This window comes from Leptodactylus fuscus, chromosome 2 (assembly GCF_031893055.1).
Source record: "Leptodactylus fuscus isolate aLepFus1 chromosome 2, aLepFus1.hap2, whole genome shotgun sequence".
In the NCBI taxonomy this organism is placed as follows: domain Eukaryota; kingdom Metazoa; phylum Chordata; class Amphibia; order Anura; family Leptodactylidae; genus Leptodactylus; species Leptodactylus fuscus.
Window position 1 is genome coordinate 57,640,898 of NC_134266.1, and position 23,175 is coordinate 57,664,072.

General features: G+C 43.5%; 1 protein-coding gene across 2 annotated transcripts in view; it reads right to left on the bottom strand.

Moving 5' to 3' along the window:
- The window catches only part of LRRC75A (leucine rich repeat containing 75A), a 259,754-nt gene that overhangs the window by 197,660 nt on the left and 38,919 nt on the right, over positions 1–23,175 (bottom strand). For both annotated transcript variants that reach the window (XR_012715042.1, XM_075263858.1), the window contains exon 2: positions 3,862–3,990. Coding sequence is in view for 1 of the 2 variants with exons in the window: in XM_075263858.1 (XP_075119959.1) it covers positions 3,862–3,990 (129 nt within the window). In the remaining variant the exon portion in view is untranslated. The remainder of the gene's footprint in view (positions 1–3,861; positions 3,991–23,175) is intronic.

Genomic DNA, 23,175 nt, shown 5'->3' on the forward strand with positions numbered 1-23,175 from the left:
CAGACAATGTGATGTGTTGTATTGTGTTGTGTTATATAGTGGAAATCTATATGTAAATGTGAGTGAGTAGAGTGAGGGCTACTCCTGAGGTGACAGTAAGGAGTGTGCAGGCAGGTTGAGGCAGGAAATGCCAGGCAGTGTGTGTGAGTCTATAGCTGGGGCTAGGAGTCCTGCTTTTGTGAGTCTCCTGCTAGGAAGCCATGTTGTTTAGTGGCACCAAAAGTAGCCTGTGACTCAATCCTAAGGGAAAACTATGTTTGTGGAAAATTGCACGCAAATCCGTCCAGGCGTTTTAGCGTGATTGAGGAACAAACATCCAAACTCACAAACATCCAAACACCCAAACACACAAACTTTCACATTTATAATATTAGTAGGATAAAACCGTATAGTAAGGTGCAAACATAAAAGAGCGCACTCCTACTTGTAATTCCAAAACAGCTGCTGCCGCGCAGGTTACTCGTCTCTACAGTACGTGAATGATATTTTAAACCTCATCTAAACTGCACATTTATATGTGAGAAAATAACATGGGTGTGAAACATCTGCTGCAGCTCCACCATTAATGTGCTCCAGGTACAAATACACACGTATGCTCTCATTTTGAGGTCTATATTACATCTTCATTATCAGACATTTATTTGACAAGATTTCTAAATGTCAGGGTTTTTTTTAGCTACGGCATCTCAGACATCGCTTTTGTGCAAAGATCATTCCATTAAAATGTACAATGTTTTAATTTTGTATTTTGCCACCGCCATCCTCCTAGAAAACCTCAGATCAGACCCATCTCTGGCTGTAAAGCAACTAGCTGCAGCAGGAGCCCTCCCCCACTGTTTCGTCTTCATTAGGAGATCAAACATGCCATGTCCCACCCGTTAGCAATCCTCCTCCCTCCGAGCCATCTGTCAGAAAGAAACTAGTACCTGTATTCCCTGCAATACCTCGACAAGACTGTATGTTACTTTTAGTGTTCATTTAATCTAAAAGCTGCTGAAACAGTAGGTGGGCTTAAGCCGCAGGGTAACCCGGCATAGAGATAATCATCGAAAATGATGACTAAATGATGGCTAACAGCCATCCGCATGGAGATACCGTATTTTTCGGACTATAAGACGCAGGTTTTAGAGGAGGAAAATAGGGAAAAAAAATTTTGAAGCAAAAACTGGTAAAATATTTAATATATGGGAGTTGTAGTTTTGCAACAGCTGCAAGGCCACATTGACAGGTGACCCTGCAGCTGTACGGGGATGCATGGAGCGTTTTTTTTGCGGGGCCAGCTGTACTTTTTAGTTATACCATTTTGGGGGATATCTATTGCTTAGATCACCTTGTATTGAAAAAAAAAACAGGAGGTGATTTAGAACTTTTATTTATTTCATATTTTTAAAGCTTTTTTTTTTTTTTTTTTACTATTTTATTCCCCCCCGGGGGCTTGAACCTGCGGTCACTTGATCGCAAGTCCCATAGACGGCAATACAAGTGTATTGCCGTCTATGGGACATTCTGTATATTAGTAATACGGCGGCTGGTCATAGACCCAGCCGCAATACTAATATATAGCAGTGACAGGCCTGGGAGCCTCATTAGGCTCCCGGCTCTCACCCGAACAGGTCGGCTCCTGCGATATCGCCGCGCAGGAGCCGGCCTGCAACTTCACAGGTACGGGGCCGGTGGGGACCGGCCCCGGGGGAGAAGGGGCCACGGATACTGACCCGGCATCCGCTGTACTAGAGAGGCGGATGCCGGGGAGGGATAGACGCCGGGGCCTGAGACATCGCTACGATCCACTGCCCTGCATGAAGCCAGCGGCGGGGGCACGGAGGAGCGGAATAGCATCACTCCTCCCGCTGCTCGCTTCATGCAGGGCAGAGGAGCGCAGCGATGTCTCAGGCCCCGGCGTCTATCACTTGCCGGCTTCCGCCTCTCTATTACAGCGGATGCCAGGCGCCACATTCAGACTATAAGACGCACCCTTCTTTTCCCCCCAAATTTTGGGGAAAAAAAGTGTGTCTTTTAGTCCGAAAAATACGGTACGTTCAAAGGGGTTCCCAAAAAAATAGCCCGACTCTTGTTTCTACCCTGTGACTGGTACTACCACGTATCTTATTCATGAGATAATTTTTATAATTCTGGTCAAGCCCTTTAAAGGGAGTCTGTCAGCAGGAAAATCAGTATCAAACTAATGGCAGTACCTTGTAAGGTAGCTTCAACACTTTCTAAAAATGCATTTTTTATTTTGCATTGCATCTTCATTTTCATGACAATCAGCATACAAGGTACTGTCATTAGATTGATACTGATATTCCTTCCCTTTAAACTTCATTTGTTTCCAGTTGTAAACTTTGGCTACAAGTGGACAGCGCGGAGCAGAGAAAATTTACAAGGAAATGAACCTGGGCATACATATGACATAAAAGTCAGCTGAATTTTGGAGAGTTTGGTCAACTAGCAGTTAAATATAATAGGGCAGATTTATCATATCTTGTAAGCCAAATTTTAGTGTTTGGTGTCACTTTTGCCACTTTACTAAAAGGAGGTGTGGTGGTGGGTATGGCCCCCAGTCCCACCAGGTTTATCATTATTTATGCAAGCTTACTGGTGTACATGATGTCTATAAACTATGGCAACTATGGACTGGCTTATATTTCCATCTAGGTCTATAGCACTGCTGGAGAATGTGGAGAAAAACTCTGCGGACTTTTTGTGAAAGGTGCTGCGGGAAAAACTGTGATGCGTTTCCACCGTGGCTTTTCCCACAGTGATTTTTGGGGCCTTAACCTGAAGAGGTTTTTCTAGGCTTTTGGTATTTGTGATCTAACTATAGGATAGGTCACAGTATCAGATTTGCGACATCTTTCCTCAGCAGCTGCTGACACTAGAACTATTCCAAGTGCTGATTTGTATTAAGCCCACAAGGTCACTACATAGTGGATGAACCATTTCCTTCTACCTCCATCCACTGTGTAGCTTCGGCTACTGCTGAGAATGGCCGATTGGTAGCAGCTTCAGACCCAGTCTGATAAGAATGACCGATCCTAAGGATAGGTTTTCAATATTAAAAGTCCAGAAAACCCTGTTGATTCAATGTCAATGAGGGTCCATCCTCAGTCTATACAGAACCTGTGCACGTCTTCTGGTAACTGAATTGTACTTGTTGCTACCACTGCGCACACAGTTCCTGGAATCACTAAGGTTATAGGTTATTTGTGAACCAATTAGAAATAGACCATAGGTTCTAGATGGAAAGGCAGCGCTCTCTTCAGGGGCTGCTGGGTGCAACTTTCCTAGGGGACTGTATGGATTCCACTTGCTAGAAGAAATGAACAGCACTCCAGGCTTTCGAGGTTATTGTGCATCGATAGTGAATTCCATGTATCTATATAAAGCCATAACATTGTACAAATCCGGAGTAGCTACAAAGCCTGATGAACTGGATAGGATCAGAAGGGACATGAACAGGACTGGGCAGGGTTAGGGTCATGACTTCACATAGATGAATACAGGGCACATTCAGCCTGGACCTTCGCTTGATGGCAGACCCAGGTCAGCAGACATTACTAAAAGTAGTTGAGTACTCATTTTAGACTTATTGTTGAGTCAGAGCTCCATTCACAGAAAACTGTCTAATGCGAACAGCGTAGGAAAAAGATCACTAAAAGCTATACAGATTGTTGTAATCATTTCCAGAGAAAAGGTAGGAACTTCTCCGAGAATGAAGATTGCTGGCTGAAGAGATTACCTGCTATTTCTCCCAACAACATCCAACATGAGAGTAGATAAATGCACAACATGCGGCATTGATACAAGTTCTTTGCCAAGTAATTAAGATAACAAAAATGTAAAAGTGTCAGTACATACCGGTTTAGGGCAGTGCACGTATCTTGCCAAGCTGATTATCAGGTCATGGGTAATGGGATCCACCAAGTTTCGGAAACTTGCATATCGGTATAGAACATCATCTAATGATGTTGATTCCATGCCCAGATCCTACATCAAAAGCAACACAAAAATAGTTATTAGTCATGGATCCAAAGGACTGAATGTATGAACAGTTCAATAAGCTGTACTCTGTAATGAAATACACCTTGTGCGGTTCTTTTATGTCTTTAGCTAGTCTCCATTAGGATTCGCTAATGTGTGATGTGCAGAAAGCTATCCCATAGGGAACTGGTGAAAATCCCATGGAATTGAAGAAATTGTATGAAAAATATGCCACATGTTAGGAAACCCTCACTATACACATTTTTTGCAAAATAAAGCCTTATGCACACAGCCATATTACAGTAATGTGTAATTTCGGTGGATTTTAGACGCATTTAAATAGTTATTCCAGTTCTTTTTTATTAATGACCTCTCCATTGATCAGCTGTATGATAGAGAGGTAGTGCTTGTGCGAGCGCTGAGACCCCTTCTGTGTTTACATCACATGCCATGTGATATATGGTGGTCTTGCAATGTGATTACAGTCACTCCGATAGACTGTAATTGCATTGCACAACCTCTATAAATCAATGAAAGTGTGCAAGCGAACAGATGGTAAGTTCTTTGGGTCTTTCGAACTGCTTCTCAGTGGGGGTCCTTGGTGTCAGACCGCCCACTGATCTTATACTGTAACCTATCCAAGGATAAGTCATCAATAAAAAGGGACTGGAATAACCTTTTAAATACGCCAAAATTGTGTTCTGCATCAAGAATGCACCAAAATTGACGCTCACATGTCTGGCGAGTCAGGAATATTGAAATATTGAAAGGTAGAATTGTATATATGTATACATGTATTTATGTACAGTCCTATGAAAAAGTTTGGGCACCCCTATTAATCTTAATAATTTTTAGTTCTAAATATTTTGGTGTTTGCAACAGCCATTTCAGTTTGATATATCTAATAACTGATGGACACAGTAATATTTCAGGATTGAAATGGGGTTTATTGTACTAACAGAAAATGTGCAATATGCATTAAACCAAAATTTGACCGGTGCAAAAGTATGGGCACCTCAACAGAAAAGTGACATTAATATTTAGTAGATCCTCCTTTTGCAAAGATAACAGCCTCTAGTCGCTTCCTGTAGCTTTTAATCAGTTCCTGGATCCTGGATGAAGGTATTTTGGACCATTCCTCTTTACAATACAAGTTCAGTTAAGTTTGATGGTCGCCGAGCATGGACAGCCCGCTTCAAATCATCCCACAGATGTTCAATGATATTCAGGTCTGGGGACTGGGATGGCCATTCCAGAACATTGTAATTGTTCCTTTGCATGAATGCCTGAGTCGATTTGGAGCAGTGTTTTGGATCATTGTCTTGCTGAAATATCCATCCCTGGCGTAACTTCAACTTCGTCACTGATTCTTGAACATTATTCTCAAGAATCTGCTGATACTGAGTGGAATCCATGCGATCCTCAACTTTAACAAGATTCCCGATGCCGGCATTGGCCACACAGCCCCAAAGCATGATGGAACCTCCACCAAATTTTACAGTGGGTAGCAAGTGTTTTTCTTGGAATGCTGCTTTTTTTGGATGCCATGCATAACACCTTTTTGTATGACAAAACAACTCAATCTTTGTTTCATCAGTCCACAGGACCTTCTTCCAAAATGAAGCTGGCTTGTCCAAATGTGCTTTTGCATACTTCAGGTGACTCTGTTTGTGGCGTGCTTGCAGAAACGGCTTCTTTCTCATCACTCTCCCATACAGCTTCTCCTTGTGCAAAGTGTGCTGTATTGTTGACCGATGCACAGTGACACCATCTGCAGCAAGATGATGCTGCAGCTCTTTGGAGGTGGTCTGTGGATTGTCCTTGACTGTTCTCACCATTCTTCTTCTCTGCCTTTCTGATATTTTTCTTGGCCTGCCACTTCTGGGCTTAACAAGAACTGTCCCTGTGGTCTTCCATTTCCTTACTATGTTCCTCACAGTGGAAACTGACAGGTTAAATCTCTGAGACAACGTTTTGTATCCTTACCCTGAACAATTATGTTGAACAATCTTTGTTTTCAGATCATTTGAGAGCGGGCTGTCCATGCTCGGTGACCATCAAACTTACCTGAACTTGAATTGTTTTGTAAAAGGAATGGTCCAAAATACCTTTATCCAGGATCCAGGAACTGATTAAAAGCTACAGGAAGCGACTAGAGGCTGTTATCTTTGCAAAAGGAGGATCTACTAAATATTAATGTCACTTTTCTGTTGAGGTGCCCATACTTTTGCACCGGTCAAATTTTGGTTTAATGCATATTGCACATTTTCTATTAGTACAATAAACCTCATTTGAATCCTGAAATATTACTGTGTCCATCAGTTATTAGATATATCAAACTGAAATGGTTGCTGCAAACACCAAAATATTTAGAACTAAAAATGATTACGATTAATAAGGGTGCCCAAACTTTTTCATAGGACTGTATCTGGATCATTACTAGAGATGAGTGAGTAGTATTCGATCGAGTAGGTATTCAATCGAATACTATGGTATTCGAAATACTCGCACTCGATCGAGTACCACTCACTATTCGAATGGAAAAGTTCGATGCAGAACCAGCATTGATTGGCCAAATGCTATATAGTCGGCCAATCAACGCTGGTTCTTCTCCTACCTTTAGAAATCTTCTCCGTGCAGCTTCCCCGCGGCGTCTTCCGGCTCTGAATTCACTCTGCCAGGCATCGGGCCTGGACAGAGCCGACTGCGCATGTCCGCTTGTAGTGCGGGCATGCGCAGTCGGCTCTGTCCAGGCCCGATGCCTGGCAGAGTGAATTCAGAGCCGGAAGATGCTGCGGGGACGCTGTATGGAGAAGACTTCTCGGAGGATCCAGCCCAACCCTCACTCGTGGACTTGGTAAGTATAATTTGATTGAATGTTGCCTACCCCTGAAACGAGCATTTTCCCCCCATAGAGTATAATAGGGTTCGATATTTGATTCGAGTAGTCGAATATTGAGGGGCTACTCGAAACGAATATCGAATCTCGAACATTTTACTGTTCGCTCATCTGTAATCATTACCTTTGGTTTAATGAAGTTGGCAAACAATGTTCTAGAAAATCTTGCAAACTGGTAGCAAAAACTAGACATTCATCACAATTCAGTGAAGCACATATGGAGTTGTATGCGCTCTTTTATATATATATACATTATGTTGTGTACATTTTACGCATAGTAAACGGCTAAAGATATAAATCCAGCCAAGGGAAGCAGCTGCCTCTGTGCTCCATATGCTTACACAGTAATAATGATCGTGTCATTATCATTTATATTGCCATTTATTTTCCATTTTTACCTTGACATAAGCCGACATCACAAACAAGCCCCTGGAAAGTCTGGTGCACCAACAGGAGCCATAATAAATAACCACAAACATTCACACCATTCAGGTTCCTGACAGATTTGTGTATAGCAGATAACAGCAACCTAACCTTTGGAAATGTCACATTGTTAAGTCTGCCAGGCATGGCACAAAGTTAAGGCAGCATTTAGATAAAATCCACGTGCCTCAATGCTGAGCAGATTGCATGTTGATGTGTATGGAGTATTGAAGGAATTACACTCCATATACGGTACTTTATAAGTAATCTAGGTGGACAAATGTTCAAGTTCACCCTCTGCATAGGCTCTGCAATCCTTTATATTTTCTGTAATGCGTTTTGCGGCATTATTTATTGTGGCACCATTATTGATTTAAGAATATAGTTCCTCAATAAAAGATGAGTGGGGTCCAGCACCTGGGACTAGCTCTGTTAAGGTATATGCAGGGGCTGCAATGCTCACATAACGCTGTGATAAATTCTCTATTTCCATCCATGCTGGTCGCTTTATACAAAGTAATTATAACCTCATTCCATAGAACGGAATGTGACAAGGCTGAAATTACATTGCATGGCCGCCATGAAACAAATGGTACGCAATGGAAGTAGTGAAAGGGTGACAGCTTTCGCACAAGCACTGCAGACCCTTCAAGCAGATGACCAACAGAGGTCCCAGACCCCCACTGAAAACGGTTGGGTGATTATGACCTGAATCAAAATTGCGATTAATTGGGCATTTTACCTCAATCACAATAAATGGTGATTATTTAGGCCACGCTCCTTTTACACCTAACCCTTTTACGGTACGTGTTAGCAAACCTCACAAGGCTAAATCATCAATACAAAAAACTGGAACCCATAGCTATGGCTCAGCTCCAATGAAGGCCAATATCATACAGTGTTGGCCAAAAGTATTGGCACCCCTGCAATTCTGTCAGATAATACTCATTGTCTTCCAGAAAATGATTGCAAGCACAAACTCTTTGGTATTAATATCTTCATTTATTTTGCTTGCAATGAAAAAACACAAAAGAGAATGAAAAAAAAAGTCAAATTATTGATGATTTTACACAAAACTCCAAAAATGGGCCGGACAAAAGTATCGGCACCCTCAGCCTAATACTTGGTAGCACAACCTTTAGACAAAATAACTGCAAACAACCACTTCCGGTAACCATCAATGAGTTTATTACAATGCTCTGCTGGAATTTTAGACCATTCTTTTTTGGCAAACTGCTCCAGGTCCCTGAGATGTGAAGGCTGCCTTCTCCAAACTGCCATCAAGAGATCTCTCCACAGGTGTTCTATGGGATTCAGGTCTGGACTCATTGCTGGCCACTTTACAAGTCTCCAGTGCTTTCTCTCAAACCATTTTCTAGTGCTTTTTGAAGTGTGTTTTGGGTCATTGTCCTGCTGGAAGACCCATGACCTCTGAGGGAGACCCAGCTTTCTCACACTGGGCCCTACATTATGCTACAAAATTTGTTGGTAGTCTTCAGACTTCATAATACCATGCACACGGTCAAGCAGTCCAGGGCCAGAGGCAGCAAAACAACCCCAAAACATCAGGGAACCTCCGCCAACATTTTTGGCTTTCTCAGGTAAGTTTTGGCAAACTCCAGCCTGGCTTTTTTATGTCTCTGGGTAAGAAGTGGGGTCTTCCTGGGTATCCTACCATACAGTCCCTTTTCATTCAGACGCTGACGGATAGTACAGGGTGACACTGTTGTACCCTCGGACTGCAGGGCAGCTTGAACTTGTTTGGATGTTAGTCGAGGTTCTTTATCCACCATCCGCACAATCTTGCGTTGAAATCTCTCATCAATTTTTCTTTTCCGTCCACATCTAGGGAGGTTAGCCACAGTGCCATGGGCTTTAAACTTCTTGATGACACTGCGCACAGTAGACACAGGAACATTCAGGTCTTTGGAGATGGACTTGTAGCCTTGAGATTGCTCATGCTTCCTCACAATTTTGCTTCTCAAGTCCTCAGACAGTTCTTTGGTCTTCTTTCTTTTCTCCATGCTCAATGTGGTACACACAAGGACACAGGACAGAGGTTGAGTTAACTTTAATCCATTTCCACTGGCTGAAAGTGTGATTTAGTTATTGCCACCACCTGTTAGGTGCCTCAGGTAAGTAACAGGTGTTGTTAATTACACAAATTAGAGAAGCATCACATGATTTTTCAAACAGTGCCAATACTTATGTCCACCCCCTTTTTTTATGTTTGCTGTGGAATTATATCCAATTTGGCTTTTTGACAATTCTTTTGGTGGTTTTCCATTGAAGACAAATTAAATGAAGATAATAATACCAAAGAATTTGTGATTGCAATCATTTTCTGGAAGAAAATGAGTATTACCTGACAGAATTGCAGGGGTGCCAATACTTTTGGCCAACACTGTAGCCTGAGAATTAGAATGTACTAGCTTTTACCCGCGACGTCGTCTGCGGTGTTTGGAGAATTGGGTGGAGACAGACGTGTGAAACTGTCAGAGCATTTGAGAAGTCAGGTGGTAGATGGTAAACTTGAAATGGAAAGTTGCCGGGTCGGGGCTGAGTGGCGGTGCGGGCCAGACTGTGTGTGCGCTCTGCGGTCTGATGTGTGCTATGCGGGCCAGACTGTGTGAGGGCTTTGCGCGGGAACTGTGCGTGTGGCGTCATCAGTGAATCAGTGAAGTGCAGTTGGTGTGAGTGGCCAAGCGGTGGCGCGCAGCTGATAAGAGAAGATGGCGGTGGCACGCGGCTGATGAGAGAAGATGGCGGTGGCAGAGTGGGACCTTTGTTTTTGGGGTTATGTGAGTGTGTAAGGTGTGGAAATACATGTAAATGTGATGGAGTGGGGTTAGGGCTACCGTAGAGGCAACAATATGGAGTGTGGAGGTATTTTGGGGCCTGAAATGCAAGGAAGTGTGTGTGTGGGGCTAGGAGTCCTACTTTTGGGACTGTCCTGCTAAGGAGCCATGTTGTTTAGCGGCACGAAAAGTAGCCTAGGTTTCAATCGCAAGGAATGTTTCTGGAAAATTTTAGGGAAATCCGTCCAGCCGTTTTAGCGTGATTGAGGAACAAACATCCAAACACACAAACTTTCACATTTATAATATTAGTAGGATATCCCACTGATTTTTTGTGGGTACACACCGTGACAACCTGGATTAAGCATATATAGGCACACAATTTCAGTGTATCCCACTTAGCTTAATCCCCACCGCGGAAAGCTGGGTTGCGCAGATACAGCCTGGCTTAATTGCTGTGAATCCCACTTTAGCGTTTGTGGGTAGACACTGTGCCAAGCTTATTTGAGCTTCTCCCACAGCTGTTGTGGTTCTTCTTCTTTGCTATTCCTGCCTAGCAGAATTTAAAACCTAACTAGCCCTCAGCAGATGTCTGTCTCTAACTAAGTGCAAGCCGCAAATGAATCAGAGATGATGCCGCCTGTTCGTTTGAATCAGAGGTCACATGTCCTCAGCAGCCAATGGCTTTTTCCTAGTTTTTTCATGGCCTCCGTTGTCATAGTTCCTGTCCCACCTCCCCTGCGCTGTTATTGGTGCAGAAAAAGCGCCAGGGAAGGTGGGAGGGGAATTGAACTTTAAGTGCACTTGCAACGCGGTGTTCGTATCGAATCAAACATTGCAAACAGCGTGATGTCCGATCGAACATGTACTCGATCGAACACTGTTCGCTCATCTCTAGTGAGCAATTCTGATACAAAGAGGGCATGGCCTAGAAAGTTTGATTGGGATGGGGGGGGGGGTGTAGACTTTATTTTGTTTGGGGTCCCTGAAATGACAAACCTGCCCCCGGTATTCATTCTTATAAAAATAGACTTCCTTTCTGGTAAAACCAGGTAAATTGACATGGCTGTAAAAGGTGCACAAGGATCTCATGAATGCCAAGCCAAAATTTAAAATAAGAATGTAAAACTAAAATGAAAAACTAACAACTAAATAAGAAATCTGTTTGATATATTCCTATAACAATATGGCGGATATACCTTAGACGTGGTGGTTTAAGCTAAGCCCTGGTATATCTACAGTGTAACAGTATTCTGTACGTATCGTCTGTAAACTCAGGAAATTTTCTTCCCCCTGGGTAACATAAGTAATTCAGTATGTATCAGACTGATGAAGTGACATTCAGTAGGGAATAGCAAAGCTTCGTGTTTCTGAGTCTACTTTTCTGGAGGGAACTTTCCAATGAGTGGGTGAAGTAACCCTGCTGTCCCCAGCAGATTGTTCCAACCAAAAGCAATGATCCCTTGTGTAATACCGAAAACAGCACGACAGGTCTGTAGCATTCATGTCTCTCCTTATAACTTAATTCTTTCCCACAGACACCTGTGAAGTGACTGGAATAGGTAAATCATTCGCTTGGATAGAAATCCCAGATGTGCAATGTAGTACATATATATTATTATTTATGTATTCTGGGCAATGCAATTTTCCTTGTATATGGCACAAAATATATATTAAAAAACATGTAACAAATATGTAACTAAAATAACATGAAGCTAAATTGAGCTGCAAAAGACATAGGCAGTGGTATGAAATAAAAATATATCTAAGCGTATGGTAAGTAAGCAGTGCGACTCCCGGCATGTAAAGATTACTAGGACCCATACTGTCCCTTACCAGCCAATTTGCGGGGTTCTCGTCAGACAGCCAGGCCCCCTGCAAATCTAATATTAATGACCCATACTAAAGATAGGCATCAATATTAGAAAGTAAATAGCCCCTTTCATTATTCATGGGTGGAGAGGAGAGTTTTAGCTCAATTTGGCCCCATCCTACTTCTCATCATGAACAGTATGAACCTTTACATGATTCTCCAGCCACCAGCCCAAAAGCAATGACACCTTTACATTATGGATTCCATTGAGTTTCCCTGTAGAAAAACTCTTCAACTCTATACCTGGTCTTAGACTTACCTCCTATAACATAAGTGCAGATGGAAAAATAAAGAAGCACTTTGAGCACTGGCATAGGTTAGGTTATTTCCATCAGAGATCCAGCTCTGCCACTCCACTTTCTCCATCATATAAATAGTCATGTTTGTTTCAACCAACTTAATAAATGAATTGTACAAGCAAATATACGCAAAAACTTTGTAATATAGCTCATCATAGAAAAATGCTTCTTTCTCCTCTTAACCAACTCTTTCTATGCTTGTTCTCCCTATGCCTAACTGACTTTCACTCTGAAATATCTGCTATATGCATCTCACGTCAGATTGCAGCACACATCTATTACATTATACATGTCTACAGGAGTCTAGGGAGAAGGGAGGGAGGAGTGAGCAGAAGCTGAGAGAGACAGAAACAGAAACTAAGGCCTGGTTCACATCTGCGTCGATAATCAGGTTGGGGGAGTACTATAACCCCATTCTAGTCTATAGGGTCCATGTGCTTTCACTGCACACTGCTTGCCAATGCGTTCTGTAGTTCATTTGGGGAGGGGGTGCCCATGCGGACTCCCCAAATGGATTACCGATGGAGATGTGAACCAGGGCTTAGATTAACATGTGCATGTCTGTGCCACCTGTGCCTCCATGGACACCATTCATTTGCATCAGTGAGCTCAGGATGCAAAACAAACAGGCAAGTATAGGACCTATCCCTAGTTTTGCCCTGGGCACATGATCCCATACATAGACCCAGATACAAACATGTAAATGAGCCATTAGAATATAACTAATCAGCAAAATAGCCGTGAAAAACACAACTAGCATAATGACAAAATCTGATTTTGTAGGTAAATAAGAACTTTCTATGATAACGCTAGTACTATATTCACGTCAGCACATGACAGTAATTCTCTATATATGTCCTGCATCATTCTGGGACTGTTTCTGAGTGAAGCAGAGTTATTGAGCAGAGTCTCCTCTATGTACTGTGTGCAGTATATGGCATGCAGAATATACACAGTATATAGGCAGAGAATCTAGAGAGGAACATAGAAGCCATATCATGTTCACAAATAGTGTTTTTCCTTATATACACATGGCTGCTTATGTTAAAAAGTCACCTAATAAAGAGTCTGAATGAAACAGGTACCAATACATACAGGTTGGTACATTTTTATGCAGGACTCTGAAATATGTTGCCACTGAATAAATACCAGGTACTATATAAATAAATGAACACAAGACCTATTGCTGTATTTGCAGGTCTCAATCCTTAATGTATAAAATGAACTTGAAGTGTGATACGTTATCCCTCACATCCCTGGTATTTCTACTAGTTATTGGCTGGACATTAGATTGCTATATTACATAATTGTTATATAATTAGGCTTTAATATTGCAGAAAGTAGAAAAGGAATGACACATTTTGCAGCACTAAAACGCCATACATGATAATTCCTTTCGACTGATATTCACTGTTTTCCCAGCCAGGCAGATGCAAAGTACATACAAAGTGACAAGAGCAAGGAGATCTCTATTGTCAGATCTTGGGTACAGGCTGTCCTCTGCAATTTACAGGCATCAGCCCTTTTTGCTTGTAGTTGTAGAAAGCTGCAGGGCAGCCTGGAGGTTTCCGATAAAACGAACTCTGGAGAGTTGTCAGATGCTTTGTACCGAGTGCTGTATACAAGTCCTGCCATATTCTGTTCATTGGTATTCCGACTAGCTTGGTCACAGGCGGGTTTAATGTTTGGCTGTTTGTACTTTTATTGCATCAATTGCTAATAGTTATATAAGAAGAATATCTAATAGAAGTGAGCGAGGGCTGCAATGACATCTACAGATACAATCCTCTACCTCAACACTGCAAATTTACTAATACTATCTAACTATAGACAATGCGACTTTAGACCAGATGTTTTTAAAGGGAGTCTGCCAGCAGGAAAACCAAAATCAAACTAATGACAGAACCTTGTAGAGCGGTTTATAACCTTTCTAATAATGTCTTTCTTATTATACTCTCTTATTCTACATTGTAGCATCATTTTCATGAAAATCAGCATTTTATTTTTATATAAATGAGCTAAAAGGGCTTTAGGGGGGTTTCAGTATCATTCATAGCGCTATACTGTGAGGGGGCGTTCCTTACCGCACAGGCATGACGCTGAGTGGTGAGGAACACACACCCTCTCCTAACAGTACTCGATCATAGACTAGTACTGGGGGGGTGACGTTCCTCACCGCTCAGCGTCATGGCATTCCCAGTTAGACTGTCAGGGACGGCCTTCTGACGGTGAAGAGTTATTGATAACAGCACCGATATCTCTTCCCCCAGGGCACATAACGGGAATTCAGCACACCGTTAGCTTTCTAGCGGTATTTAAAACCACATGTGCCTGAGGACATGAAAGTCCTCTTTAAACCAGGTCTTGGTACTTTTGGCAGTGTGGGCAAGTGCCAAGTCCTGTTGGAAAATGAAAATTCCATCTCCAAAAAGCTTGTGGGCAGAGGGAGGGTTGAAGTGCTCTAGAATTTCCTGGTAGACGGCTGCGCTGACTTTGGTCTTGATAAAACACAGTGGACCTACAGCAGCAGATGACATGGCTCCCCAAACCATCACTGATATGGAAACTTCACACTAGACCTCAAGCAGCTTGGATTGTGTACAGCGGCCTCTCCACTCTTCTTCCAGACTCTGGGACCGCAATTTCCAAATGAAATGCAAAATTCACTTTCATCTGAAAACACCTTTGACCACTGAGCAACAGTCCAGAACTTTTTGATGATATTCTTATTTATTGAGATGTGTATAGCTGTAATTTAATCATTCCTATAGGCTACTGTAATTGTGTCAGACTGCTTAGAGTCTACCATAAAATTAATACTGGGGCTCCACTGAAGAGTTCTATACAACTATGGTCAGCATGGTGGCTAGATGGTTAGCACTGTCACCTTGCAGGTCTGGCCATCTAGCCAAGGACAACATTTGAATGGAGAATGTGTTGCAGAAGTATGACTTGGGCTTCGGTCACACCTGCATTGGTTGACCATTTGAAATATGCAGAGCAGGACTTTTGGGAAACCATGTGGACGCATTATAGCGGATCGAGTTTCTGTTTTACTGGTCCATGAGCGGAACTGAAGAACGAAAATCCCCAACGCTACTGTGAACCTAGAGTTAGACCTACACACCTCTTTGTGTTTTCAGTGTTATGTGTCCCTTGACGAGGCTGGCACCGCCTTCCAGGTAAAAAATATAGGATTATTCAATTGTATTGGCCCAACAGATGGTTGTTCCACCTGGCGGATTTTTATAGTCTATATGATATAGCTAATCAGTCCCAAGAATGTAAGGCTAGGATAATTCTCCACTCTTTGACCTACAGACAGGATGACCAAATGACCTACCAATATTGATAAGACCATTCATCTTTTTCACACTGTATCGGGCAACATACATTATTATTGTCTCTTCCATAAAGCAGCAGCACACAACATTTCAGAATAACTTTACGACAGTATTTCTAGGAATATATTTCAATGAAGGTGACTCATTGTCATCTACAATATCTAGAATCTAGAATATATATATATATCCAGAGCCATAATATAGAAAGAACCACTGACAGGTGCTGAGGAAATGTTATTGATTATCTTGAGACACTGGCACCTGTCAGATGGTGAGATGGCACAGCTGGGTTCACAAAATAGCAAAACATTATCAGTAGAGATGAGCGAACGGTGTTCGACCGAGTACATGTTCGATCGGATATCAGGCTGTTCGAGATGTTCGATTCCAGTCGAACACCACGTGGCAAATTCACAAAAAATTTGATTCCCCTCCCACCTTCGCGGGCGCTTTTTTTGCACCAATAACTGCGCAGGGGAGGTGGGACAGGAACTATGACAACGGAGGCATCGAAAAAAATCAGAAAAAGCCATTGGCTGCCGAAATCAGGTGACCTCCACTACAGACGAATAGTGGATGTCAGATCCGGTTCATATGAGACTGTGAACTATGTGACTGTGAGACAGGGATAGATGTACTGGCAGGGATAGCTAGGAATGTTACTCAAATAGCTCTTTGGGGCTCTATCTCATGGCAGCCCATTATATGCTAGTCGGGATCCCTGTCAGCTTGCGTTATGCGGGAACTGACTTTTCCCCATAGGAAATCATTGGCCAGAGTTGATTGGCCGAATGCCGTACAGCATACAGCATTCGGCCAATCAACGCTGGTTCTGCCGGAGGAGGTGGAGTCTATTATCCTCCACAGCAGTCTCCATTGTGGTCCGATCTCAGATGTAGCAGAGTTGACAGAGCTCTGTACATCTCAGAACCAGCGTTGATTGGCCAAATGCTGTACACTATACGGCATTCGGCTAATCAACACTGGCCAATGCTTTCCTATGGGGAAAAGTCAGCTCCCGCATTATTAGTAGCATAATACAGGGACTTGGGCATGTTAGATGCCCCCAGGCATGCTTCCCCCTGCTGTCCCAGTTGTATTCCCGAGGTGTTGTCATCATTTGCTGAGGTGTCATAGTGGACTTGGTGACCCTCCTGAGTCGAATATTGGTTTTCCCCTAAACGAGTATTTTTTCCCCATAGACTATAATGGGGTTCGATATTCATTCGACCAGTCGAGTTTTGAGGGGCTACATGAATTGACTATCGAACTTCGAACATTTCACTGTTCACTCATTTCTAATTATCAGCAATGGTTGGGAGAGGAGGGCACACTGCTCCTTATTGTACAGGCTCACAGCTTGAGAAAAATGTATAATGTGTTGCAGTCATAATGTGATTATTAGTAGGAGGACATCATGAATGAAGGCTTACCCTTGGTTCACATCTGCGTTTGGTAATCCATTTGGGGAGTCTGCATGGGGACCCCGAATGGAATACTGAATGCATTTGCAAGTGGTGTACAGTGAAAGCACACAGACCCCATAGACTATAATGGGGTCCATGTGCTTGCCATGCGCTGCCCACACGAGTCATGCGGACAGAAAAGTAGATTGTGAACTACTTTCCTGTCCGCATGTTCCCTGCGTAGATTTCACGGCAAGCACACGGACTCCATTATAGTCTATGGGATCTGAGTGCTTTCACTGTACACCACTTGCAAATGCATTTGATAGTCCGTACAGGGGGGTCCCCATGCGGACTCCTCGAATAGATTACCAAACACAGATGTGAACGAGGCCTTATACACCCATAGAACAGGCTGCCAGTCATAGAAAATCCTGCATATATTTCAACTTTTGATGAACACTCAGGTACCCTTTAAGATAATCCTTTTAATCCTTTAATAGTCCCACATTGGGGAAAATTCAGCAAGGACTATATAATAATATTATATGTAGAGCAGCTCAAATGCCACTTCCGCTTTGATGACAGTGGCATGGGAGATGGAAACACACCAAATGGAACAAATATTGATAACTGGCCTAAATTAAAGGGGTATTCCCATCACGCTTGTTCACCAACCGGCAGGCTGTGTGCACTCTTCACTTCCTGGTTTTCTCAGCACATTGGTGGGCGGGGTTTCACTTGCTATCTGCTATGTTTGCAGTCAGTAATGAGGGATTGGTTGTAAATGAATTACCACAGCATGAAGCTGATGTAGCAGAGCTGGATTTAAGTCAGTTTTTAATACATACAGAGGTACCGGACTCCCTATCTCAGCCCTTATCAGCCAAATTCAATTAAACCGACTGATAAGTGGAAGAGCAGGAGATAAGAGCTCAGAAATAACGGAGCTCTCACCTCCTCCCTCCCCTATCTGAGGAGCTCCGTTGCTTGTCTGTGGCAGAGACATACACAGCTCAGAGCTGCTCCCAGCACTCAGCCCCTCCCTCCCCCCCTGAGAGCAGGCAGCTACATCACTGGGGGACTGAGCAGATAAGCCCATGGTCCGCGGACCATGGTCATAGAAACGCATGCAAACAATGAAGCGAATAAATTAAGATAGCGGCCAAACAAAGCAGTTTTGATAAAGCAATGTATTTAGAGAAAGTCTTATATCCACATAATATACTAGCAGTATAGACAGGATCCTTGTTATGGGACAACCCCTTTAATAATAAATCACCCAAAGTGAGTTCAAGTCACTCTACTTTCTGTGAATCACAAAAAAGAGCCTAGACAGTCACTCAATATTTGACAGTTGCAACTAAGGTGGGAATCCGTCTATGGCCATACAAAGGTTATACTGTGGTATAGCAAACTGATTTGTGTTTCCTTAGAGGATATAATGTGTAAAGCTCTTGTTGGGAGTTCTTAAGGTTGTTGACTTCAGCCCAGCACTTGGGTTGTGCCAGAATGAAGGTATGCTGTATAAGAAGCTGCCATTGTACCTTCAGGTGTTGCTGATACTTGGAATTCTTTCATATTGGTCAGTTTGCTTCAACCCAAGAGGCAGCTACTGTGTCACAAGACGTTATAGGCCTACTCTGTGGGTGTGGCAGAGTCACCTTTGCACACAAGAGTGATGCCTGCCAGCTCATGACAATATGTCTTCTGCATGTTACCTCTTATCTTGCATTTACAATCAAGAAGTCTCAGATCCAGCCTCTGATACTTTCCTTTTTCGTATGACTGCACAACATGACACTGCTGGTATTGTGTAATAACCCTTTGGTTTTGCTAAAGACATGCACCAATTCCCTGATATGCTGTGAGTATCTCATGTCATTTGCTTTTTAATACCACAATAATACCACAAATTCTGAGCAGAATATACAATCTAGGAATCCACAATCTCTTGGGCGTCCTGCTCAGTACTCCGTTACATCCAACAGCATAAATTCCATTAATAAAACACTGCAAAAAAATAAACAAGTCTTGAATATTCCACAGAAACTTTTCCCAAACCAGAGTATTTCTTTAACTTTTACAGTAGTAAAACTGAAAGGTTGAGTCCTTTGTATTACGAGTGCATAGAAAGCCGAACGACTCCAAGCGTGGGAATTGGAAGAGCTTCCCGAGTTCATAGTTAGTGGCTTACAGCCAATAAAATAAGGTCAGTGACCTTCAGCTTTCTTTCTACATAAGCCAGCTAAGCAATGACTCGGATTTGCAGCTTTCTAAACTCAATTCAGTGACTTCTTTGTAATGATAACCATGCCTGGGACCACACTGTATCGCCGACTCTAGAAAACCTCGACTTATAATATTGTAGACAGCAGTGAGTCACGAACCCTAATGTATACTGCTGGAAGAACTTCTAAAAAGTTTTGCTATAATTGCTATATACTTGCAAATAATTCTAAACTACAATGTCTTAAATTTCTTAAATCTCCGGCTATTTTTTGGTTTGCCTATATATTGCAGTATAGGATATTATTACTAGAGGTAATAAACAAGCTTTTCTGTATCCTTTGTGTACACCCATTCGATTTTGCTTGCTTGTTCCCTAATATAGACTTCAATTCCCATAATCCCTCTACCAGTAATAATAGGGGAACAGTACAACACACAGCTACAGGAAAAGATACCCAAGATTTACTATTTCATTTGCAAATCGATTATTAGAACACACATATGTGGACAGGGCCGCCATCAGGAATTTTGGGGCCCCATACAGCCTAAGTGTCTGCCCCCCCCCCCCCCCCCCCCCGCCATTTTAAAACTACTTTAATTTGTGACATACCCATTCTGTATTACATTTCCCTTTATTTAGCAGCATTACAAGGCTTAATCAGATTCTGTTTGCAGGTAAGATCTGCTCCATGTGACAGCGCCTATAGAGAGCCAACACCATCTATAAGAGCCCTCCTAATAAATCCTCAGGGCTTATTCACATTGCGTTTTTGGCCTCCCTTGCCGGGATACGTTGGTAACCAGTCAGAATCAGCTGTCAACTTATCCCTGCACGAAGAACTGGCCATTAAAAAAAAGGGGGGCCTGCAGTTCTCCGTGCAGGGATAAGTGGGGAGCTGATTGTGACTGGTTACCAACGTATCCTGGCAAGGGAGGCCAAAAACGCAATGTGAACACTCCTTTATATTGAAAGTCCCACCCCCAAACAGGCTGCTATGCTAGTAACATAGCAGCCTACATCATTATTAATACAAAGCACACATACCTTTGGAGCTATTGTGTGCTTTGTAGTTCTCCAGCTAAAAACGTATATATTATATATTATTGCCCCAGACGTTCCCTCTCCACAGTGCCGCACACCTGATGTCCCAACAATCCCACCCCCCCACCCCTCCCTCCACCTTCTAACATCTTTCCATTGCCCCCTGTACCCATACCTCCCAACTTTTGAAGAACCAAAAGAGGGACAAAATGTGCGGCGCGCTTTGCGCGCCGTGGCAAATTTAGCCCCACCCACTGTTATGTTGACTCCACCCATTCTCATTAATTTTTCATGTGCCCGCACACAGTATAATCCTCCTACAGTCACCCGTACATTATATGTCCCCCCTCTATCTCACCCCCAGCTTCATATACACCCTTCATCTGCCCCCAGTTTCATGTCTCCCACCCAATCTCTGCCCCCAGATTCATGTCCCCCCCTCCATCTCTGCCCCCAGTTTCATGTCCCCTCCATCTCTGTCCTGTTTCATGTCCCCCATCTCTACCCCCAGATTCATGCCCTCCATCTCTGCTCCCATATTCATGTCCCTCCATCTCTGCCCCCATTGTCATGCCGTCCTCTCCATCTCTGCCCCCATTGTCATGCCGTCCTCTCCATCTCTGCCCCCATATTCATGTTCCCTCCATCTCTGCCCCATTGTCATGCCGTCCTCTCCATCTCTGCCCCCATTGTCATGCCATCCTCTCCATCTCTGCCCCCATATTCATGTCCCTCCATCTCTGCCCCCATTGTCATGCCGTCCTCTCCATCTCTGCCCCCATATTCATGTCCCTCCATCTCTGCCCCCATTGTCATGCCGTCCTCTCTCTGCCCCCAGTTTCACGTTCCACATTACACTGACTGACTTACCTTCTCCTTCGTTCCCTCGCAGCTCTCTGCGCACCTGTCTCTCACTGGCGCACAGTTATAGACGCGATGTGACGTCATCACATCGCGTCTACAAGCCAGTAGCGGAGGCGGAGAAGCGAGGAGCTGACACAGGTCAGCTCCTCGCTTCAGCCGCATATGTGACAGCGAGAGAGGCGCGCAGTGGCGAAGCAAGGAGCTGACCTGTGTCAGCTCCTCGCTTCGCCGCCGGCTACTGGCTTGTAGACGCGATGGCTGAAGCGAGGAGCTGACCTGTGTCAGCTCCTCGCTTCGCTGCTACCGCCGGCTACTGGCTTTTAGACGCGATGTGATCACATCGCGTCTACAAGCCAGTAGCAGCCGCGGCAGCGAAGCGAGGAGCTGACACAGGTCAGCTCCTCGCTTCAGCCATCGCGTCTACAAGCCAGTAGCAGCGGCGGCAGCGAAGCGAGGAGCTGACACAGGTCAGCTCCTCGCTTCAGTCGCATATGTGTCAGCGAGAGAGGCGCGCAGCGGTGAAGCGAGGAGCTGACACAGCTCCTTGCTTCAGCCGCGTATGTCTTCAACTCAGATCTGCGTCCTCTGGATGCAGATCTGAGTTGAAATAGGACATACACAATGACTGCTACGGGCGCCAGGGGGCCGGCACACGGTGGCGGGCCAAAACCGGGCCCCCCCATTTTTCAATTTGGCCGGGCCCCTGACGCCAGTACCAGTAGTACTGCCCTATCGGCGGCCCTGTATGTGGAGATGTGACAGGTACTCTACAAAGGATATTTCACCGCCCCCTCCCACTCTAATTTTTTGCATCCTGTAAGGCTGGTCTTACACAACCGTAGTTTAAGTCCGCAAATGGTCCGCAATTGAGGATTTTCAATTGCGGACCATTTGCGGACACATTACAGTCAATGCGGCCTCGTACACCACCGAGATATTTTATCCGTGGTGTGCCGGGCCGCAACCGAGGTCCTCACTTTTTGGAACATGTCCGCAATGGCCGCAATTCACGGCACTGCACGGACTCGCCCATAGAACTCTATGGGCGAGTGCGGCAGCTCACGGACATCTGCGGAGTGTAAGTTGATGATCAGTAACTAGTGTTGCTGATCAGCAACTTGTGGACCGCAAATGCATTACGGTCGTGTAAGACCAGCCTTACCCACTAACAGTCACATTAATTTGCAAAAACCCTCCCAAAAGTGTCACTTTTTATTGCAGAATTTGAATTTATGGCCAAAATTAATAGTACTGACATATAACTTTGGTAATGTTTGTGTATTTTAACCCTTTAGCTACATAACACATTTTAACTGTAAAGTAGTAAAATTGTATTCATCTCTTTTTTTCAGCTTTCATAACTTTTTACATTTCATTCCAATGTAGCTTTACGTAGAGCTTGTATTTTGTGGGTACCTAAGACTTCTTCATTAGTTTTTATTACTATTTGTTTTTGAAAGGTATCTGAATGTTAATGTTTATGCCATTTGTCAAGCAGAGGGGGTGATATCATGGTACCCCTCTTCTGGGGTTATCTAAAGTGAAAGGGACATGAGAATAACAAAATAATTTTCTCACTCCCTGCACTTTCCACTACACGTGTTCTTTTGCACAGTGATTAAAGTGAATGGACGAGTATCTACACCTCCGCTTTAACTAGTGATATCTCCAAATCAATAGGAACTACAGACAAGATTCTTGACTTTAAAATAAAATCAAGATTACAACTCTAGCCCCTGTGACTCCAGAGTTAGAGCTGTTCAAAGTTATGTGGGTGAACAGTAATGCATTTAGCTCAAGCCCTGAGTCCTGCTCATCTAAAACTATATGTTGTACATAGTGACCGCTCCACTGATTCTGGCAGTGTTGGATTCTTTTCTCTAGCCCCCACCATTCCTGAGCAATCTGAACAGTTAGTTTTGATGTCTGATATTATAATTTGACTCTCTACTGTTAAGGGGTGCTCCTGGGTCAGAGTAGACAAGGGGTGTCATTCAGAGTTCTATGTATT